This window comes from Henckelia pumila, chromosome 2 (assembly GCF_033568475.1).
Source record: "Henckelia pumila isolate YLH828 chromosome 2, ASM3356847v2, whole genome shotgun sequence".
Classification (NCBI taxonomy): Eukaryota; Viridiplantae; Streptophyta; class Magnoliopsida; order Lamiales; family Gesneriaceae; genus Henckelia; species Henckelia pumila.
The window spans coordinates 120,027,394-120,049,139 of record NC_133121.1 but is presented as its reverse complement, the minus strand read 5'-3'; the positions used below and the strand labels follow the sequence as shown (position 1 = coordinate 120,049,139).

The window sequence follows — 21,746 nt, the reverse complement described above, 5'->3', positions numbered from 1 at the left end:
TACACGAACTATTGAAAATGGCTTAATTGGTACATGATCCAATTAAAAGGTCAATTTTATCCTTAATAGGAATTAATATTATATTTATTAATTTTAAAAGAGTAAAATGTATTTTGATATACGAACTATTGGTAAAATGTCATATTGGTACACAAACTATTAAAAATTGCTTAATTGTTATATGATCCAATTAAAAGTTCAATTTTACTCTTAATAGAAATTAATATTATATTGATTAATTTTAAAATATCGTATTTATTTAAAAATTAATTATATATATAATGATAAACAATTGTTAAGTCAAATTACACAACAAATATTATAATATATGATATGATAAAAATATATATCGCCGAAGTATGTTGATCTTGTGTTTAAATGATTGAAACAAGCATAATCACCATTTTAGTTTTTCAAATTTTAGTATAAAAATTTTCAACATTAAATATTAGATCATGAAAAAACAAATATCACGGAAAAAAAATCCCACTCATTATCTCAATTTACGTAGTTCTAATAATCCAAAATTTGTTACTCGATTTAATAATTTATAATTTTATATTTTTTTATTCGCACTTAAATTAAATATAAATAAATAAATATTTATTTAATTATATTTTATCGTTATTAAATATATTTTAGTCTTGCATATGATTTATTTATTGAGTTTGTGATTTTATTATTATATAATTTATATCAATTTTTTTAAATGGATAATTATTTACATAGATAGCAAAAAATACCATTTTATTTATATTATTAATATTTTAAAAATATAAATAATTTATTAATGAGTAAAATATAAATATATTATAAAAATATTAAGATACTTATTTTTTATTATTTTTAAATTAATATAAATTTTAATTTACAATAAATAAAAATTAATTTTAAAAATAAAATGTACACTTAGTTGAATTTATTATTAAAAATAATTAAACTTAAAATCAATTACTAAAGGATAAATTAAACTTTTTAGTTAAATCACGTACCAATTAAATCATTCTCTTATAGTTTGTGTACCAAATTGACATTTTACATATAGTTCGTGTATCAAAATGAATTTTACTCAATTAATTTTTAAATATAATATTAATTCCTATTAAGGGTAAAATTGACATTTTAATTGGATCATGTACTAATTAAGTCATTCTCAATAGTTCGTGTACCAATATAACATTTTACCAATAGTTCGTATACCAAAATATATTTTACTCTTTAATTTTCTCATTTCGTTTCCAAGGAGAAATCAAGCATGGAAATTTTATGGGGATGACTCGTTGGTCGTGAGGTTGTGGAGCCCCACACTTTTTATGTCCTAATCTAGTGAACACTTGTTATATATCCATTATTTATTCACGTGTACGTAATACAGGTGATATATTTATCTAAACATAAACATAATATTTTTTGTTATTTTCGACTTAATGATTTTTTTATGAGTGATAAATATTTAAAATTTAATATTGAAAAAGAAGGTCATTTTAAGAGAATAAAAAAATCATTAATAAAAATATATACAGTAAAACCTCAATAAATTAATAATGTTGGGCTGCGAAATTTTATTAATTTATAGAGGTATTACTTAATAGATAAATTAAAAATTTATTATTTAAAGAGTGTATGTCCGATTTAGCTAATATATGGTAATTAAATTGATGTAACACTAGAAGTTTTCATATATATTACTAGAAGTTTTATTTACGTCGGTGAAAATTAATGAATGTGTTCAGAAGTGCAAAGTTTAGAAGAAATTACAGTTAGCCCAACTAAAAATCTCATTGATGATAAAGTTGGGAATATTAATACGGAATCTTTGGAACCTGATACCCAAAAGAAAGCATTAATGGAGAATACAACTCTTCACAATTTTTTGTTACCTTTCAAGAATGTAAACCAAAGCTTTTGGATACAATGAGAACGTTAGAGGTAAAATAATAAACACTTGATAAGTATGATAATTAACCAATCAACTGTGATTAAGCTAAGTAAATGCAACTTTAATATATTATTAGTACTCAGATGTACCCGTTTAAGTGTTTTTTTAACCTTTTTTAACGAAATTAAAAAAAGAGAAATAAATGGAGAAATAAAAAAAATACAAAAATGACATTTTCATATATAATTTATATGGTGAAATAAAAAAAATATAAAATGAATATAACATTTTTGTTATTAAAAAGCTATCAAAGGAGTATTAAATTAATTTATGATAAATTTAACATCACGATGACGAACCATGAAATTAAAAAATCTTAAGTTTAATAATATAGTATATATTAAAGATTCAACTATCATAATAACTATTAATTTGATAAGTTGGTATGACATTCGTCCAAAGTAATTTTACGTCTCATCAAGTTGTAGTATGATCACTCTTCGAATTTTATACCTAATATATTATCTTTATTTTAATATAAATCAAATCAATTAAGTTTGAAATTTCAAAAAAAAAAAAAAAAGATTGTACAAACATGCAACACATACAATGAGATACTAATTTTATTTATTTATTTTTTAAGAAAACACCGCCATAATTAGACGGTGGTTTTGAGATATTTTGTACAGCATCATGGGAACAACTTTATATATATATATACACACACATATGAAGAAAATAATTAATTATCAATGTAACTCAATTAGTCAATTTTCTAAGAAATATCTAGTTAATGTATTAAATTATAATGTATATTATAATATCAACGATTACAAATACATCTTCTAAATTTTTAACCATGGATATTAACAAATAAGCTTTGCAAAAAAATAAAAAATAAAAAATCGAAGAATCACAATCTAAATTTCTTTTTTTATTTCATAAGCATGTTTATATTTAATTTCATTTTCCTTTTAATTTATTCGACAAATGAATTCGATATTTTCCTTGGTTAGAAAAGATTACCACAGGCCTTGCATCGCATTAAATTATGTCCGAGTTTCTACATAAAACTTTTTTTAGTTTTTGAGAATTAAGTTGAAATATTAAATAAAGTTAGTATCATAATTATAAAATTAGTGGAGAGCAATATTGCAATTTGAAATGTGCATATGGAAAATAAGTTGAAATGACAGTTTTAGAAAAAAATATTGGTATATCATATATGTATACGAGCAATGTTGGGAGCAAAATTTAGTGTCCATTATTTAGTGTACAATTTTTTTTTAAAAAATAATTTGATTTATATTAAAATAAATTAATATCATAATTATACAAATTAGTAAGAAGTCGTAGTACAATTTGATATGAACAATATGAAAAATAAGTTGAAATGAAATTTTTGAGAAAAAAAAAATGATATAATAAATACAAGTTTGGGAACAAAATTTGGTTTTCCAAGATGGTTATTATGATATCATAATTTTTATAACATAGATAGATTATTTACAATCAATATTATGAATAATATAAAAAATTATTATGGACCAGTGTTAAAGAACCCGGTTTGTATTTAATGAGGCGCCGGATTGATGACCCCGGTTTATTGTAATATTTATTTATATTATTTATTTAAATGAGAAAAAAAAAGTCGAAACCCTAACATTTTCAGGGAATTGCAGGGTATATATATACGGGCTTATAGCTATCAACGTAGTGCTAGAAATTCACTCCGATGTTTATATTCGGTGGGGGTGCTTTGGAAAGTAAGCAGGGCGGAGCTTCCGGCGGCTCCGCCCCTTGGTTAGCAAAGATAGTTCGTCTTAATGGTGATGCATGCAACAATGTCTCGGTCGCAGAAGCGAGCATGGAAGAAAATTCCTCTGCCTCACTCGTCTCCTCTCCCCGGGGCGCAGTTTGTGAAGCAAATGCAACAAGTTTTATGTGTAATTTTTCTAAAAATATAAAATTTGGCCTTTCGGCCAAATTGATGGGTCCGCCATGCTCCCCATGTCCACCTCGTCACAACTGGGCACTTGATCGGGTGTTGGAAGTGATTAAACCGTCAATTCAATGCAAATTGAGGTATAACCATTTTCCTTGGCTTTATAACTGTTATTCCATACATTATGTGTGTTCCTCCTATTTAAATTGGACGACTAAAATCAATTAGTAGTTCTGTTCAGCTTTCCAAGATTTTCTAAAAAATGTCCTGTTCATGTATAAAATTGATAGTAACAATAAAAATGGTTGATGTGAAATATACAAATGTCACTACGTGCTATTCAGTTTTTAGGTTCTATTAGGATGTATTATCATTCACTGTTGAGTCTCGAAAAATTAACAATTATGTCGAAGTCTTTTATTTATGCTAACTTTGATCAAGTGCTATTTTTAAAATTAGAGGAAAATGAGATTTATTGTAAAGAAAATTTTGGATAAAAACGATAAAAGAAGAATTTTTTGGTATTTTCAGTTGAATTGCTATGTTATGGAACTCACTCTATCTCTAGATGGTATTATTTACTTTGGGATAAAATTTAGTTTGGCTTACGACTGACATGCTTGAAATAATTTATTGAGAATGATGACTAACCACATTTGGTGCTGCCGAGGCGATGTTCATAGGATCTGGAGGTTAGATTCTGTTTAAAACTTCATCATTATTCATTTATTCTGTTAATGTTTTAATTGGTATTTTTTTACCGAGACTTTTTTTGGAATTTATTAAAACAAGGCCAATGTTGCTTAATTTTTTCTTTTGAACCTCGGTGATATTTAATAAACTTTGTGTCGTATAGTTTCATGAATAGAACTAATTTGTCTATTGTTGCAAGACCAAGATTTATCCATATTGCGATCATAATAACAATTGTGAAACTAAAAATTACAAGAAGAAACAACACATTATCTCGTTTAAAATATGGTTCTCTTTTTTCGCATTTTTGGTTCTTGATAAATGATAGCAAAAACAACACTTGAAATTAAATTTTGAGTAGTCACTTTGTGATGATGCAAAAATAAATAAATAATACTACCTCTAGTCCGTTTAAGTAGCATTTGAATTGGATGACAATCAAAGCATGGCGCACTATTAATCCATCGCAAAGCATGGCGCACTATTAGTGCTTCACAATTCCTTGATTTCGTTGAAGATACCATTTATCCTTAAATGCCATGAGCCTATCACTAAGCACCAGTTTGGGGTGGGGTGTAAAGGGGGTGTCTCACATTTTTATTTTAAAGAAACGATAAACAATACCATCTCCATAAGAGATGAGAGGAGCAAGTTTCAGACACAGTTGAACACACACCTTCTTTCTTTTGTCTCCCTCAAGTGGGCATGATGGTCACATATGCGAAATGTGTAATATTAGAAGAGTTTGCCCTTGAGGCCTTTGTTTCATATGCCATTAGCCCTTACTTGAGTTTCCACTTTGCATCTCACAGAAAAGACTTGGTATACTTGTTGTCCAAAGATTGATGTGCATCTTGTCCCCATTGTGTTTCCTGAACTGCAAAATCTCGTATTGCTGCAACTGCAAATTGAATGCATAATCTGGCATGCCTATGGTTTTAGGAAGAAGACTAAGCAATAAATCATTTATATTTGGTTGTGTCAATCTTAATTTTGTTTGTTCCTTTCTCTATGTTTAGTAAGCTGATTTTTATGGGTAAATATTCTTTAGAACGAAATTTTATAATTTAAGAGTTGATTTTATGATTCACATGTTGAAAATATAGGGAAGTGCTAATGTTACGCCACAGTTGGTCAATTGCTTTCCTCTGGTTTTTTATTTTTATTTTTTATTATTACTAATTTTAAAAAATATAAAGGATTGTTTTGATTACTTTTTCTAGTTTAAGATATGATATATATACCATTTTGAAACATTAGTCATTCTCTTTACATGCACACAAAATGTTGAAATTAATGTGTCATTTTAAGAAAATTTTGGAGCAATGAAATTTTCGGATTGGCAAAACAACTTGTTGCACGTAGTTTGTGTTGGTAGTCGTCGTCTTGTTTTAAATATGAACATCAATGTAAATTAATTTTTTATTAGTTAAAGTGAAATACAAAGTTTTGGTGATAGAAAGTTTGTTTTCGAGTTCCTGTATAATAATATTTGCTTTATTTGGTTAATCATAGGAAACTCGAATATAAAGTTGATTGTCTGTTGTAAATCAAGGGGCAAGTGCTTGAGGTGGTTGCAGCCTTTATTGTTGATTAATGTAAATAGTCATCATTTTTTGATGTATTTATTTTATATGAAGATATAATTGTCAAAATATGGTTCATAACATAAACTCCACGTGTGGGTCAATTTGGTTGGACTTTGGGATTTAGTGCTTCTCTTAAAAGCATTAGATGTAGGAATCAGTTTGTCCGTCGGGGGATAAAATGCTACCGGCTAGAGATGTTATAATTATGAACTATGGGTTGATTAGCAAGAAGGTTCGTGGGCTGGTTAGTTTTTTTTTTATTGAAGATAAATGTTTTGTCATGATGTAATTAACTGTTTGCTTTTATTTTTATGTTGATTAAGCTCAATTGAGTAATTAAATCTCATACAAAGCTAATTTTAATGATTACATAGCATGGTTGATAGTTCACTAGATGAAATTAAATTGAGGTGCTGACGTTGAGAGAATACCAGTATACCACGGCCAACTAGTAAATTGTTGGTATCGAATTACTTGAATATTATTGCGTGAATACATTGAGTATGATGGCGTCAAAGATTGCCAAAATCTAGGAAGGGTAGTAGTTGCGTTAAAAACTTGAAAACGCTGTAATGCAATAGACAAAAAAGTGTTTATGGACTTGACCGTTATTGGTTGTATGGTTGCTTTATGGTTCATGTGGACACATTGTAGATAGACTAGCATTCAAGTCGGGGCGAGACACTAGGTTTTTGCCTATAAATTATGCAAGCCCCATTAGGGTTCTTACTCTCTTTCACAGCCACCATTCTCAACTCAAATTTTGTCCTACAAGAATTCCTTTCCCCTTTTCTAAATCAACCTTTTTTTTTGTCTTTCAATTTTCCTGTTTTAGAACAAATAGAGGTATTGAGGTTGATGGCATTCAACGGATCTGGATGCTCAAGGTCTACATCTGGAACACCCGAGCATGGACTAAAGAAAACGCCATGGACTCCAGATGAGGATAACATCCTAAGGCAGTATGTAGAAGTGCATGGTGAGGGAAATTGGGGTTCGATTCAAGAGATAACTGGACTAAATAAATCTGGGAGGAGCTGTAGAAACAGATGGGCCAATTATTTGAGGCCTAATCTGAAGAAAGGTGCATTTTCTGCGGAGGAGGAAAACCTAATTATTGAGCTTCATGGGAAGCATGGAAACAAATGGGCTCACATCGCTTCTCAGGTTATTAATTTGGCTTGGATGATTTTTATTGATTTTGTGGTTATTTTTTCATTATTGATGCACTAAAGGGTTCAACAATCTAATTTAGTAATTTATTCTCATGTATATAGCTTCATGGTAGAACAGACAACGAGGTTAAGAATTACTGGAACATGAGACAAAAGAAATGCCAACGTGCGGGTTTGGCAATTCACCGTCGAGAAATGCATCAAATTAATCACCCTCCCAGTTCTTCACCATCACAAACATTTTTATCACATTCAGGTTCATTTCAGCCCCAAGATCTAAATCTTTTATGTTTCTCCAGTTCGATGGTAGCACCATCACCAAATGATTCTTTAGCACAGAACATGCTTGATAAATCATGTTCTGCTAATTATTTGATTGTTGCTCGAGACAGCAATGCTGGTATGGCCTTGTCGTTAGTGGCCTCAAATGAATTACTTTCTTCACCCACTTTGGTTACAGTGCCTTATGTCAATCTTATCTTTCCAAATTTCCTCAAATTTGACTTCATTCCAGGTCCAGGTCCGATCGATGTAGTTTTAGGCCTTCCATCAATGCGATCACCATGGATGGCAGCATCAACTCTTGAACGTTTTTCAAGTGATAATGTGATTACCACCCCAAGTACTGGTGCTGGGGATTTTGATGCGATGGGATCAGAAATCATGCAAGGTAATACAATGACTTGCTGATATCGTTATCGATATGAAGTGACTTAAGACCAATAAGAGTTTTTGTCAATCTTGTGTTGCAATAGATGTCCACCTTCCACGCCTTAATATATATTTTTAATTTGTTTGCAGGACCGGAGAACCAGAATTCCCAGGACGGCTTCAGGTTTATCGACGAAGAGCTCATGAAACTTCTTGACTTTCCATTATCAGCGCCCCTTCCTGAATGGGATGATTTGGATCCCCGGCCTTTCTGATTCATCGTGCTAATCTTTGAGGATTTCTTTCTTTCTTATTGGTCATTTGTATGCGTAAACATGGGGCATTTGTTTGTTTAACCCGAACATTTTTATGTAGTTTCTTGTAATTTATATATAATGTTTATTAAGAATTATCTATTATATTACCAACTAAATTTGAGAGTGAAAAAAATCATTTAAATGTCTAAATTGTTGGTATGCTGATGAAGAATGAGAGATGGCATGTCTTGGTGACATTCATGTGGCAAAACAAGTATCTAGGTTGGAAGTTAATATTGATTTTGGTATTTTTTTTTTCCAATTTGATTTTGAGGAAAATAAATTTTAATATAAGAAGAATCCGAAATGCAATAAACATTAAATTTTTATTTCCACTAACGTACACCTTCTCCTTTAATATTGTTAATGGATTTTTATTGTTATTTTCCTTTTGTTTATTGGATTACAAAAAGGAAGGGGATCACTTGAATTGAGTATTTGTCCCATTATTGATGGATTACTAGAATTTAGAAATCTCAACGATAATTAGTGAACAAATACACACGGTGCGTGCATATAAATTATTTTTTTTCTAAAATATAGTTTTATATTTGTGCATAACAAATTTTTATATGAAATATAATAAGATTTAAGTATTTATATTTAATTAATATTATGTTTTTTAATTTTTAATTTATTATTATTTATTTTATTTAAAAATAATTACGGTAGTTATGAGTTATGACTTGCGAGACAAAAATTTATATGACATAATCTACCAAAAGTATTTACTATTTATGTCTCAAACTTAATAATATAGAAGATATAAGATTTACAAATATTATGAATAAGTAATTTCGATTGTGACATTTACTAGTCTCAATTACCCAAATTTCATAATAAATAGTAAACAATTTAATTTTGACAAATAAATAAAAAGTTTAATGAAATTAAATACAAACATTCATTCCGGGAAACAAAAAGCATGTATAGATTGCAGTAGTTAAGACTTTTTGGGGAAAAAAAGGTATTATATTGGTGTTAATATTTATGTTCTACTTTTTAGTAAATATTTTTGTTTAAGTTTATGTTTGTAATGAGAAATTATCGAAATCACCTATACCAAATTCAGGATTCTCAACTCATTTAATTTTTTTTGACTAAATCTAATTTTTGTGATTTTGTATTTACTACTCAATATCAAACTAGTTAATTTTATTCTTAATTATGATGGATTTCAAATCATTCCTCATATATAAAATTCAACCATTTAAATTAATCTAATCTATCCAAAATATAAAATATGTGATTACAAAATATATACATGGAAAATTCACGCAATAGTGTAACGATAGTTGAAAAATCCACAAGATTTACTTGTGTATTTTTTTGTCATGGTTCACTAATATGTGAAATCCAACTAATAATTACACAATTTGATAATTTAATAATAGCGATACATAGATAATATTATATAATATTTTACAAAAAAAAATTCCAAGAGAATTAAATTGCTCAAATTTATAATATAGTCAGCGCCACCACACAAAGATATGAAACCCTAACAATTTATGAGAATTTTTTTGCTATAAATATCGATGGTTTTTGTGGTTAGAAATTCACATCAAATAAATTTATGTTCAGTAACAAGAAAGAGCGAAATAAACAAGGTGGCGGAAGCTCCAGAGTCCGCAGAGCCGCCGCCGTGGAGGCTGACAAAATGATATGCGGCTCAAACAAAATAAATTTTATGTGTAATTTGTCAAGCAACCAAAGCCATGATAAAATTGAGGTATGATCCCCTTTTCCGTTTTGTTATTATTATTTTTTATTTGTTCACCAATTTTTCCATTTGAAACTATTAGAAGGACATGGCACAAGGTGGATGTGGAAGCTTCTCCGTTTCGATTGTATCGCCATCACCAAATGATCAATTAGTATCGAACATGCTTGATAAATCATGTTCTGCTAATTATGTGATGTTTGCTCGAGTGATTTTAGGCTTTCCATCTATGCAATCACCAGGGATGGTCACATCAAATCTTGAAGACGAGATCTTTAAGGGCTATGTACAAGGAATTGGACCCGGTACCAAAACATACCGGGTTGGATTTCCCGTTAAAGAGATCTGAAGTGGTAGCAGAGGTAGATGGGCTAATTATTTGAGTCCCAATCTCGAAAAAAAAGCATTTAAGAAAGACATTTTCCATGTTTTGCTACAAACAGAGCTCATAATCCTCTGGTCTTGGATTTACGAACATTGTGGCTTCAGGGCTTCCTTTAGTCCAAACGGCTGCAACGGGGGCTGATGGGGCTGATGATTTGCGGTAAATTAGATCCTATTTGTAGTGGCGTTGTTCCAAGGAACATTTAAAAGTGAATGTAAAGGTGGATTGTGTATACAAGAGACGGAGAAAGCTATTGGTTTATCAATTTCTCTACTGGAAGTGCATCAAGAACATTTAAAAAGTTACTTAGCTTGGTGAATTAACGACGACAACATACACTGATTAAATAAATCGTGGCCAATTTGCGACACATCTTTTATATCGTCCTCATTTGCGACGGATTTTAAAAACCATTGCAAATTTCAAATTTTATATTCTTATTGATATTGGGCAATTTTTAAGTTAAATTATCGTGAATAAATCGTGACCAATTTGCGACACATATTTTATATTGTCTCCATTTGCGACGGTTTTTTTTATCATATGTAATCTTTGCGACCGATTTTAAAACCATCGCAAATTTCAATTTGTAATTATTATGAGACTTCATTTTTATTTATTTTAAACTAAAAAATTTCATAAATAAAAAATGTTTGATTAGTAAGTAAAATGGGACACATTACGAGCAAAACTATTAATAGTTGGTCTAAAAAAATAGAAATAGTCCTAATATGAAGAAATGTGTATTTTCTGATGAGCAAGAACTTATTATTGGATTCATGGAAGCTTGGAAATAAATGGACTTACATTTATTTTTATTTTTTTTTTTTTTTTTGAGGGAAAGACTTACATTTCTTCTTAGGTTATTATTTTAGCTTGGATGATTTATTTATTTATTTTTATAAGTTGTTTTTTCATCGGAAATGTATTAAAAGGTTCAAACTGTAATTTACTATTCTGTTCTCTCCTGTATACAATTTCATGGTAGAATACAGACATCGAGGTTAAGAATTATTGGAATATGAAACTGAAGAAATGCCGGTTAATGAGATCTTATAGTACGATTACGGTCTCACTACGTACAGATTCAATGTTCATTGTTGATCCAAGCATGTGAGAAATAATTTTAATCTAATGATAGCCATTAGATTTATGATAAAAATAATTGAATGAGGTAGAAATGGAATGAGCATTCGGCATTTCTATCTCATTCATTACCTTGATGTTTGGTTTGGCTTTGGAATGTGATTGATCATTTTTACTTCTAATTTTTTTTTCATATATAAAATCCTTCCCTTATTTAGTTTAATAAAATAACTAAAATAATAATAATAAAAATAATAATGTTATCAAATTAAATCATTATCATTTATAAATAAAATTTATGACAATTGAATATGATGATAATATTAATAACTAAATAAATAAAACAATAACTTAATAATCACGTATATTAAAAAATGTATAATATAATAAAATAATTTTTAAATAATAACTATCATAATATTTTATTAAAAAACACTTATTTTAAAAAATAAAATAATAATAATTACTAAATTAAGATTAATAGTTATATTAGTTTTACTATAAGATAATTTTATTATGATTAATAGACTATTAATAGTTATAATTATTTTATTGTTTTTAAATAATAATTATAATAATTATTTTTTTAATCTATAATAAATATTTTGGAGAAGTTATTGTTTTGAATTTTACTGACTAAAGTATTTGATAATTAAAAATATTTTATTCAATATTTGTTTTATTTTTTGGTATCAATAATTTGAATGAAATAGACTTATCATTCCATTCCTATTCTTATTTCGTTATCAAATTAATTAATATTGGAATACCAGGATGAAGAGACAGAGAAAGCTATTAGTCTAGCAATTTCTCTCCAGAAGTGCTCCAAGAACATGAGCGGTTCAATCATTTCATTGCAATTTTGGCTTCACTGTATTAGCTACCGATTTAGGTAGTGTTTGTGAGAGTTTCTAAAATTTTGTTAAAAAAAAACTGAAAAGTGTTTCCTACAACTTCGGCCCTATAAAGTTACTTAGCTTGATGAATTAACGACGAATATTTACACCGGTACGTTTAAATAAATAATGATAATTTTGGCAACTTATATTTTGCACCGCTTTTATTTGCGATGGTTTTTTTTTTTTTTACCATAAGTAATCTTTGCGACGACTTTTAAAAACCATAGAAAATTTTCAAATTTTATATTTTTATATTGATATTGGCCAACTTTTAAGTTAAATTGTCGTAAAAATAGCAATAATTGACGTTTTTTTTGCTTATTGTGCATGGTTTGACATCTTGATATATGTCGCATTCACATCCTTAATTATTTTTAAAAAATATTTTTTAAAAAATTAAAAACATCTTTCTATTTTATTTTGAGGAAAATTAATATATAAGGTGCACTTCTATGACAGTACTTTTGATGTATTTGTGGTTTAAAGTTCGACTTTATTAATCCCTATTTTTAATAATGGATATAAGTTATAATGTTTTATTTTGTAATTTAATGCTTCACTGACTTTGAATTTTTTTATGGTGAGATTTTCTCATCGTGATTTTTCGTCAATATATATTATATGATATTTAGATTTTCTGCTACAATATGTTTATCAAACTATCAAAGATGAATTTTAAAGGTAAATTAATTCGGGCATTTCATTTATCCATTTAAATAAATATTAAAAAATTTTATGCAATCTTGGAAAATAATTTTTTCGATGATATGTTTTCATACATTATGTGAATTTGGCTATACTTGGTCAAATTGCGAGAATTTAGAAATCTCAATAATAATATATTTGTTGTGAAAAGTAAAATTTATAAAACTCAAAAACTCAAAATATTCTCAAACTCCACACTTTAAATTTATTCTCTCAAATTGTGTTTTTCTACACAAATGGAGAGACCTATTTATAGATCTCAATGGGAGATTAGTCCAAAAATTAAATCATCATCATCTACATCATCACACACTAATTTTCAAAATAATACAACTCAATTTTCAACAATTCTAATATAATATAATATATTTTCAACACTCCCCCTTGTGATGATGATCGTCATATGATGATTGTCTTTATTACGAGTTTTATGTTGCCTCGTTAAAAACCTTGCTAGGAAAAACCCAGTGGGATAAAAACCATAGCAAGGAAAAAAGAGTGCAGCCACGTAAACTCCCCCTCATGTTAATATGAGTGATTCTTCACATATTCCGTAGATTGTGCATCCCAATGTTGTATATATGCTTTCTGAATATCGTCGTGGGAAGTGCCTTTGTGAAGAGATCTGATGAGTTCTCACTTGATTGAATGTAACAGATATCAATATCTTTATTCTTCTCAAGCTCTTGAGTGTAGGCAAAGAACTTTGGGGGGATATGTTTGGTTCTATCACTTTTGATGTATCCTTCTTTCATTTGAGAAATACATGCAGCATTGTCTTCATACAACGTCACAGGCTTCTTGTCTACGTACTGATAATCCACAAGAAGTTTGGATATGTTGTGTCATTGATTTTAACCACACACATTCACGACTTGCTTCATGTAATGCAATAATCTCGGCGTGATTTGATGAAGTTGTTACGAGTGTTTGTTTCTGTGAACGCCAAGAAATTGCGGTGCCTCCACGAGTAAATACATATCCGATTTGGGAACGTGCCTTATGTGGATCAGATAAATATCCAGCATCAGCATAACCAATGATACTTTGATTGGTATCTTTTGAGTACAAAAGTCCCAAATCTGTCGTTCCTCGTAGATAACGGAATATATGTTTAATTCCGTTCCAGTGCCTCTTTGTTGGATATGAACTGAATCTTGCCAATAAATTTACAGCAAAAGATATATCAGGTCTAGTGCAATTTGTAAGATACATAAGGGCACCAATGTCACTTAGATATGGTACTTCTGGACCAAGAATAACTTCATCATCCTCACATGGACGGAATGGATTCTTTTCTATGTTTAATGATCTTACAACTATTGGAGTACTTAATGGATTTGATTTATCCATATTAAAACGTTTAATGATCTTTTCTGTATAATTTGCCTGGTGGACAAAAATTCCACATTTTTTTTGTTCGATTTGCAAACCCAGACAGTACTTGGTTTTTCCAATATCCTTCATTTCAAATTCTTCTTTCAAGTACATCATAACTTCTTGAATTTATTTATTCGTTCCAATGATGTTTAAATCATCAACATATACAGCAATAATTACACATCCGGATGTTGTTTTCTTGATGAAAACACAAGGGCATATTGGATCATTTACATATCCCTTTTTCATCAAGTGATCACTTAGCCGATTATACCACATTCGGCCTGATTGCTTCAACCCATATAATGATCTTTGAAATTTTACAGAATAAAATTCTCTGGGTTTTGAACTTTATGCTTCAGGCATCTTAAATCCTTCAGAGATTTTCATGTATATATCACTATCAAGTGATCCGTATAAGTAAGCTGTAACAACATCCATAAGACACATTTCCAAATTTTTAGACATTGCCAAACTAATCAAATATCAAAACGTAATTGCATCCATAACAGGAGAATACGTTTCTTCATAATCAATTCCAGGACTTTGAGAAAAACCTTGTGCAACAAGTCTAGCTTTATATCTGACTATTTCATTTTTCTCATTTTGCTTTCGAATAAAAACCCATTTGTATCCAACAGGTTTTACACCTTCAAGTGTGAGGACTATATGTCCAAAAATATTACGTTTATTCAGGGAATCCAATTCAACCTGGATGGCATCTTTCCATTTGGCCCAATCATGACGAGTTTTACATTCACCAAAAAATTTTGGTTCATGATCCTCATTTTCATTTATGATGTCACAAGCCACATTATAAGAAAATATCTCATCAATATCTTCTATGTCTTTTCGGTTCCATATTTTTCCAGTATTAATATAATTGATAGAGATTTCACGATTCTTGTCAGTTTGTGGTTCTGACAGAACATTTTCATCATCAGGTGTTTCTTCTGGAACACCATTTTCTATTTTATGATCATCGTGCTTCTCTATGCCTTTTCTTTTCCGAGGATTTTTATCCTTGGAACCGACTGGCCTTCCACGCTTCAGGCGTTTAATGACATCATGAGTGTCTCCAATCTGTTTCTTTGAAATTTCAATTCGAGCTGGGGCATTTACAGCATGTATATATGATTTTGTCACCCCTTTTGTGTCTGCAAATGCATCTGGCATTTGATTTGCTATTCTTTGCAAATGTACAATTTGCTGTACATCGTTTTCACATTGTTTGGTCCTTGGATCCAAATGTAACAATGATGGTACATACCATGTGATTTCTTTTTCGATGTGTTTCTTTTCTCCCCCTAACACTGGGAATATTTCTTCATTAAAATGACAATCAGCAAAGCGTGCTGTAAACACATCGCCTGTCTGAGGCTCAAGATATCGAATGATTGATGGACTATCATAACCGATATAAATACCGATTTTTCTTTGAGGACCCATTTTTATCGTTGAGGTGGTGCAATAGGCACATACACCATACATCCAAAAATTCTTAGATGAGAGATATTTGGTTCTTTACCAAATGCAAGTTGCAATGGAGAGAATTTATGATATGCACTTGGTCTGATGCGAATTAATGCCGCAGCATGTAAAATTGCATGTCCCCATATAGAAATAGGGAGTTTTGTTTTCATAATCATTGGTCTAGCAATCAGTTGTAGACGTTTAATCAATGATTCAGCTAATCCATTTTGCGTATGAACATGAGCTACAGGATGTTCAACAGTGATTCCCATTGACATACAATAATCATTGAAAGTCTGGGATGTAAATTCTCCAGCATTATCAAGTCTTATTTTCTTGATTGTATAATCGGGAAATTGATTTCGCAATTTTATTATTTGAGCCATCAATCTTGCAAATGCCACATTTCGAGTTGACAATAAGCATACATGTGACCATCTGCTAGAGGCATCGATCAATACCATAAAGTATCGAAATGGTCCACATGGTGGATAAATTGGCCCACAAATATCACCCTGAATACGTTCAAGAAATATGGGTGATTCAGTTTGGATTTTAGCTGGTGATGGTCTTATAATAAGTTTTCCAAGTGAACATGCTTTACATTGAAACTTATTATTCTGAAAGATCTTCTGGTCTTTCAGTGGATGACCATGTGTATTTTCAATAATTCTTCGCATCATTGTTGAACCAGGATGTCCCAATCGATCATGCCAATTTGTTAATATTGATGAATTATCCATCACCATATTTGGTTCAATTGGACTTATATGTGTATAATGCAATCCAGTAGGGAGCATTTGTAGTTTCTCAACTACAAATTTCTTTCCTGACTTATATGTGGTAAGACACATATTTCTGATTTTCATCAGTCATTGTCTCAGTATCATACCCATGAGAATATATGTCATTAAAACTCAACAAATTTCATTTCGATCGTGGTGAATATAAAGCATCATTTATCAAAAATTTTGTACCATTAGGTAACAAAAATTTCGCTTTACCAAAACCTTCAATCAAGTCTACAGGACCTGATATTGTATTCATCATTGTTTTTGTTGGTTTTAGTTCCAAGAAATATCTTTCATCTCGCAGAATAGTGTGCGTTGTACCACTATCCGGTATGCAAATTTCCATGATATTATTTCCATGTTTGCTCATAGCATTTTCCATATCAAACTTCACAAAAATGTAATAAAAAAAAAATAAGTACAATACAAATGTAAAATATAACATGCTTTATAATACAAAAATGCATGAAAAATACAAATTTGTTACAATCTAGTCCCACCAATCTTTTAATCAATGTCTTCGAAATCATTCAAAAAATCTGCAGCACTGAAACTAGTTGAACCAATTAAATGGTCACTATTTTCAACAAAATTGGTCTTTTTTCCTTTCCCCTTTATCGATTCTTTATAGAGCTTACAAAGGTGCTCGGGGGCTCGACAAGTTCGTGACCAATGTCCCGGAGTGCCACATCTATAACAAACACTCTCGGTTCTTTTTGAGTGATTTTCATTTTCACTCATGTTTTCATGCTGCCTTTTTAGTGAGTGGTGCGTGACGCTCTTTTGAGATGAGTTACTGAAATAACTATCTCGATTATTTTCATATCCACGACCGCGTCCACGACCACGGTCATTTCTACGTCCACGTCCACGCCCACGTCCTCGACCTCGTCCACGACCAAAATCTGGTCTATTTCTTTGATTTTGGTTTTCATTTTTCATTACGACATTTGCTTCAGGAAATGTCGTTGATCCAGTGGGTCGGGATTGATGATTTCTTACTAACAATTCGTTGTTCTTTTCCGCCACAAGAAGACATGCGATTAGTTCGGAATATCTCGAAAATCCACGCACTCTATACTGTTGTTGTAGAGTTATATTCGATGCGTGAAAAGTGGAAAATGTTTTCTCAAGCATTTCCATCTCTGTGACTTCAAGTCCACAGAATTTTAATCGCGAGACTATTCGATACATCGCAGAATTATAATCACTGACTTTTTTAATGTCTTGGAATCTCAACGTATTCCATTCATCACGGGCGGTCGGGAGTATCACTTCCCTTATATGCTCAAATCTTTCTTTCAGCCCTTTCCATAAAGTCATTGGATCTTTTTCTGTGAGATACTCACATTTCAACCCTTCATCAAGATGTCGGCGTAAGAAAATCATAGTTTTTGCTTTATCTTGTGAAGTTGATATATTATTTTCTTTAATGCTTTCACTTAGACCCAATGACTCAAGATGCATCTCAACATCAAGAGTCCATGGCATATAATTTTTTTCAGTGATATCGAGTTCAACGAATTCAAGCTTTGCCAAGTTTGACATGGTGGTACTAGAAAAATAACAATGCATTTTTTTTAGTTAATTTTCATTAATATGACAATACAAAATAATGGATAAACGATGAGTACAAGTAAGTGTACAAATAGAGAAAAATCATGTGGTGGAAAATCGCTGGTGAGTACAAAACTCGTGAGCATGATGATCATATTCGTTATGAAAAATATCCTTAGAAAAACCAAAAACTCCATCTTCTTCTTTTTCGAAAAAAACCGAGGAGAAAATGTTTTGAGATGAAGAATGAATTTTGGTGTGATTGAAAATGAGTTTGAGTGAAAATATTTATAGGCCAAAAACTAGCCGTTTGTGACCGTTGGGGGTAAAGAAAAATCGAGTATGTGTTGAATAAAAATTTGTGATAATGATACAATGCATATAATGATAATCATAATTAAATAATTATGTATATCATATCACATTATTATAAGATCGGTGTCGTAGACAGCCTTTTATATAATATTATGAAATTATACCAATATAGTTAGTATAAAGTCAGGTATAGTATATCATATCACATTATTATAAGATCGGTGTCATAGACAACCTTTTATATAATAACATGACATTATACAAATATGATTATAATGTTTAAAAACCTTAGAGGCTTTTATACTTGTCGTATCCCTTACCGGGAGTGTGGGATGTCGTCTTAACATCCTCCCAGGATTTATAACAAGTTTTTTTAAAAATTCATAACATGATATTATATATTAATATATACACAATAAAAATATATAAACAGTAAAATAAAAATTCTTACTTGTTGATTATTTTTGACTTCTTCTTGTATTTTGGAGCGTCGAAAATTATAGAGAACCTTCGAGCGATCGTGCTGATAACGTGTTGTGAAAAGTAAAATTTATAAAACTCAAAAACTCAAAATATTCTCAAACTCCACACTTTAAATTTATTCTCTCAAATTGTGTTTTTTTACATAAATGGAGAGACCTATTTATAGATCTCAATGGGAGATTAGTCCAAAAATTAAATCATCATCATCTACATCATCACACACTAATTTTCAAAATAATACAACTCAATTTTCAACAATTCTAATATAATATAATATATTTTCAACAATATTCACATGCATGGTATGAATATTAATTAATTTCGATTGTGACAACTTAGTCTCATTGTCTCAATTACCCAGATTTAATAATAAATAAACAACTTAAGGTTGACTAATAAAACATATATGTAGACTGTTTTGATAAAAATATATTAGATTTTAAATTAATAATTTTGTTTTACTATTATAAGGACATGGCAAAATATGGATTTGGAATCTTTGCTACAAAAGACGAGCCAACGTGGCTCAAAGAAAGGAATTTGAGATCTTAAACGACTATGTGGAAGGAATTTGAGTTTAATTAGTACCAAAAAACATATTCTGGGTTAAAGAGATCTGACAAGAGTTGTAGAAAGCCAAATATTTAAAAAAAAATCATTTTCTGTCAATGAAGAAAGACATTTTCCTTGTCGCCACGAATTTTAGATGGATATTTGGTGAATTAAATAACCACAACAACATTTACATGCAGTTTAAATAAATCATGACCAATTTACGATATATATTTTATATCGTCGCACTCGCCATTTGCGACTGTTTTTTTAATCGTAGTTAATTTTTACTACGGATTTTAAAAAACCATCACAAATTTCAAATTTTATATTTTTATTAATATTTGGCGACTGTTTAAATTAATCCGTTGTTAAAAACTTAAAACATCAGCCATTGATCACTTTTTTTTTTCTTGTTGTGCATAGTTTGATGTATATTTTGATATATGCCACATTCACATATTTAATATAACTAGTAAAAGTCACGTGCGTTGCACGTGAGAACAACTTTTTATTATCGATAAATGTTGTTAAATAAATGAGTTGAGATAAGAAGAGATAAACATGCAATTAGTTAATAATCTTCATGATATATATTTTAGTAAATATTAAATTCAATGTACTATGATCTTTACAACATTTTTTATAAAATGAGTACAAATAATATTTGTTCAAATATTTTATATGTTACAAGTCTAATTGAATTTATAGACATTATTGCAAATAATGGTTGTAATAACAAATACTATAATTTTGTATAAATTAGACATTGAGAAAAATATATAATTTGATGTCATGACATATTTAATAAATAAAATTTAAGAAAAAAATATAATAAATAATACGTAGTGTTGAAAAATTATTTTACCACTACTGATTTTGAGAAAATTATAATAATAAATATAATGGATTCTAAACTCTAAATTAAATTACAGCGTTTTTTTTTTCTTTACATAACAATTTTTCTTCTTTCACGATTTTTTCGTTTGCCATCCATTATTTATTCTTAAAAAAATTAATTTTCTCATCATATTCGATAATAATTATTGTGATTTTTTCTCTATCAATTATTTTTATTTTTATATCTTTATTCTTTGATTCTTTTGTTGGATCATGCTGAAATAATTCTTTGCAAGAGTATAAATAATTTCATTGTCTCCAATCTCCATTCTCGTGTTATTATCTTCTATTACTTGTAAGTCAATATCGTTAATAATCAATGTGTTATTGAACGTTTTTTTTATTTTAAATTTCATGCTAAGTTGTTCGAAATCTACTATTGCAATAATTTATGTTGCTAAATTTTTGCTCGAATTTTGAATGCTTTTGATTAAAAATGTTAACATTTTGTCTTGTATTTCAACCGTCTTATCCATTTTGAGAATAAATGTATATATTTTTTATTTTGTGTCTCTAAAATCTTGTAGTATATTGAAGTGATGTAATCCTATAAATAAAGAATATTTTATTAATAATTTGTAAAAATATATAGGACCGATCGCTTGCTGCTTTATCAAAAGATATAACTGGCGGTAATAATGCAACTCAAATCTTTTAAACCGCATAGCAGCCAAGCGTCATGGTTCGATTGTTTTACCCAACAAGTACAATTATTGCATTCAACAATCTTCTTTGCACTCCTTGTAATCAATGTGAATCGAACTCATGACCTCAGCTCTGATACCAATTGTAGGACCGATCGCTTTCCACTTTACTAAAAGCTTACGGTTTCAATATTGTTCATCACTTACAACATCGTTAGCTATATATATTAACAGTTTAAAATAATACATTATCAATAACTCATGTTAGCCTATTGATATAATATTTAATATAGTTTTATTTTGGCACAATATTGATATTGATTCTAATGCAATTATTAACTCGAGTTTCCATCATTTGATTGATTAATATTGAGCAAGTATGACATGTTTGGTACCATGCATTTATTTTATTTTCTTTCTTATGTATGTATGCTCTGAATCGATATGATTTATTATGTATTTAATAATAAGTGAGATATATTAATCAAATTAAATAAAATATTTATTTTGTAATGTTCTAATTTAATGCGTTAATTACTTGTTTTACAAGTATTGATTTATGTAATAATAATAGTAATAACAATAATAGTAATAATAACATATA

At 29.4% G+C, this 21,746-nt stretch overlaps 1 protein-coding gene across 2 annotated transcripts; it reads left to right on the top strand.

Moving 5' to 3' along the window:
• Nucleotides 1-3,581: 3,581 nt before the first annotated feature.
• Nucleotides 3,582-8,365, top strand: LOC140879915 (transcription factor MYB33-like). Of its 2 annotated transcripts, XM_073283880.1 has the most exons (5): nt 3,582-3,964; nt 6,942-7,273; nt 7,384-7,537; nt 7,796-7,951; nt 8,083-8,365. In XM_073283880.1, the coding sequence occupies exons 2-5, from the start codon at nt 6,965-6,967 to the stop codon at nt 8,205-8,207; spliced, it is 744 nt and encodes a 247-aa protein (XP_073139981.1). In that variant the 5' UTR covers nt 3,582-3,964; nt 6,942-6,964; the 3' UTR covers nt 8,208-8,365. The 2 variants fall into 2 exon arrangements, with proteins under 2 accessions (XP_073139981.1, XP_073139980.1); XM_073283879.1 differs by having other exon boundaries at nt 3,582-7,273.
• Nucleotides 8,366-21,746: the final 13,381 nt, after the last annotated feature.

Excerpts from the sequence above, each read along its gene's own strand:
- LOC140879915 (XM_073283879.1), top strand. The coding sequence starts at position 6,812 with ATGCAAGCCCCATTAGGGTTCTTACTCTCTTTCACAGCCACCATTCTC. Across the intron at positions 7,538-7,795 it reads AACATTTTTATCACATTCAG|GTCCAGGTCCGATCGATGTA; the intron begins GTTCATTTCAGC and ends ACTTCATTCCAG. Across the intron at positions 7,952-8,082 it reads GGGATCAGAAATCATGCAAG|GACCGGAGAACCAGAATTCC; the intron begins GTAATACAATGA and ends ATTTGTTTGCAG.